The sequence below is a fragment of the Loa loa genome (genome assembly GCF_000183805.2).
Source record: "Loa loa unplaced genomic scaffold supercont3.516, whole genome shotgun sequence".
NCBI lineage: Eukaryota > Metazoa > Nematoda > Chromadorea > Rhabditida > Onchocercidae > Loa > Loa loa.
Genome location: NW_018108696.1, coordinates 3,058 through 5,527, shown reverse-complemented (window position 1 = coordinate 5,527; position 2,470 = coordinate 3,058). Strand labels below are relative to the sequence as shown.

Below are 2,470 nucleotides of genomic sequence, written 5' to 3'. Positions count from 1 at the left end.
TCATCACCATCGTCATCATCATCATCATCATTATCATCGTCATCATCATCATCGTCATCATCATCATCATCATCATCATCATCATCATCATCATCATCATCATCATCATCATCATCATCATCATCATATCAAATCTAAACAGCATCCATTCATCGTCTTTGGATGGTAAGAAATTCGAATTTCGAAAGGGAGCATTTATTTTCCCTTTTAGATTTTTTTTTTTTAACTAATAGCTGATGATTTTGAAAATTTTTATTTTAGCATCTTTTTCTCTGTGTAAATTTGTTTCACATTTTCTTTTCCTATTTTCTGGTCTTTTTAATAGTGGTAGCATTATTTAAAATGTGCGAAAATTTTTTTGTTGATTTCGACGAACCTCTGTTTCCTGTGATGGCCTATAAGAAATCTGTCAATTTCATTCCCGTAAATTTCCAGACCATGATTTTCATCATCAAGTTGTTGAAGTGCTAAAATCCATGCATAATGTATGAATTACATTTTATTAGATTTCGTATTTTATTTAGCAATGATGAAATTATGTCTTGAAATATTATGTGAATGAATTCGTCTCGTATTCCACTTCATTTATTACAGTCAATAGTGGTTTGTCGAATCAATGTATGTAAGCTTATGATGAGTATGATTTTTTTTTTGTCCGGAAAATTAATTGAATATGGATTTACTACTAATATTTTTGAAGGTCGCCATATTACCGGAGAACGCGTAGCCGTTCCATCACACCACCACCACGTAAATCGCCTCGATATGATGAAAGACGGAGTATGAGCCGAAGCTTGAGCAGGTAAGAATTCTGTTACTTTTGAAAAGTGAGGAAAAAGGAAGAATATGCGGAAATTTTTTCCCTGCTTTTCTTGTTTCTCCTTCATTATTGCTAATTGTAAGAAAAAATGAAAAAATTATCAGTTTGTGATCACTCATGAAAGCATTCTCAAACAGCTGATAGTGAAATGGTATTGAAAAAAGTTGTAAGAATTTCGATCAGTTAAGTATACCTTACTTCTATACGACTTTGTTAATATGGTTTTAGAGAATAATGAAGACAGCGGTGAAGAAAAAAATCGTCATACTTGTTATTTAATTTCTATTCTAATTATTGTCTGTGAAGTAAGTTTCTTGACACATGCTTTCTGCGCATGCATTTAAACACATTTGGAATATGATCGAGAAATTTCATGTAAATTGGGTAAGTAGAAATTTAACAAATCGTATTATAATAAATTTAGTGATGAAAAAGACCTTATTGACTCATTTTGCTGGATTGTTTTAGGAAACGAAGCAATATTGTTTTTCTGTAAAATAAAACGCCGTCAATGCATGCATTTTTAAGCTACGTATGCTTGTGACAGTTATTGTATGCCATTTACTTGATATTTATGATGACATTAGTATTCTTATTTTTTTGTTTGATTTTGTCATATTTGGTATAATCTGCCAATTAAAAAGTAGTGTGTGTATTTTGTCGGCCGTAATTACATTTCAATTTGAATCATTTCTTTTTTTTTCTTTTTGTCTGAAATTTACTGAATAAAGTGCATGTTGTAATAACGTTTCATCATTTCAAACTGTCAAACTCTCTCTGTACTTCTTGCTGGTATGCAATTCACAAACACTTGGCAAGTTCATATATATGCAATTTGACTAAGCGACCAAAAAATCTTTAAAATATCAATGGACTCCAAATAGTCCTTATAATCTCAGAATTATTGTATAAGCCAAAATATTCTGCAATTACGATCTACCAAAATTTTATCGTAACATATCCGCTAAATTACTGAAACAGGCATGAATTTCTATATAATGTCCAGCAACAATATTATTCTTGATATTATATCCTGATATCGTGTCGTGTTATATGAATCATTACAATTCATCATTTTTAAAATAACGCTTTCTACGCTTAGCAAAAGGTGATCGAAACAAATTGATACCATATTCATTTTGTAATTTTTGTGCACGATCCAATATAATTTGATAACGATTAACGAATAACGGCTCTATCGTTTTCTTCAAATCATTAATCTGCAAACAATAAGGAAACTGCAACACTATGTAGTACCAAATTAAAAAGAACTTAAACAGTAGTAAGATAGATCGTTCATAGATTCATTTAAGGATTACTAAAATTTCAAATGATATAACATCTTAGAATTTGAAATGATATCAGTTAAAAAATTTAAAATACAATACAGAAATAGAGAGACCTGAGATCCAAAATATATAAGTTCGTCATATTTTTACCATATTGTTTATCATGCTCATTATGTCACCTATTGTATTTTTATTTTCCTATGACATTTGGTACAAAACTTCTGAAAGATATAAAGCATAAGGAACAAGGAGAAAAATATAATCGATAGAAAATAACAGTAAAGTAAAAGTGAAGTAAATGATAACATATATATATATATATATATATATATATATATATATATATATATATATATATATA

General features: G+C 29.1%; 2 protein-coding genes across 2 annotated transcripts in view; one reads left to right on the top strand and one right to left on the bottom strand.

The window, feature by feature from the left end:
• The window catches only part of LOAG_18772, a 2,917-nt gene extending 1,835 nt beyond the window's left edge, over window positions 1-1,082 (top strand). The window contains exons 4-5 of the mRNA XM_020451435.1: window positions 701-802; window positions 1,049-1,082. Of these exons, the coding sequence (XP_020304779.1) occupies window positions 701-802; window positions 1,049-1,055 (109 nt within the window). The 3' untranslated portion in view covers window positions 1,056-1,082. The remainder of the gene's footprint in view (window positions 1-700; window positions 803-1,048) is intronic.
• Window positions 1,083-1,755: 673 nt separating this feature from the next.
• Window positions 1,756-2,470, bottom strand: part of LOAG_15037 (hypothetical protein) — a gene marked incomplete at its 5' end in the record, with an annotated part of 2,963 nt that continues 2,248 nt past the window's right edge. Inside the window, one exon of the mRNA XM_020448887.1 lies at window positions 1,756-2,040. Within this exon, the coding sequence (XP_020300997.1) occupies window positions 1,882-2,040 (159 nt within the window). The 3' untranslated portion in view covers window positions 1,756-1,881. The remainder of the gene's footprint in view (window positions 2,041-2,470) is intronic.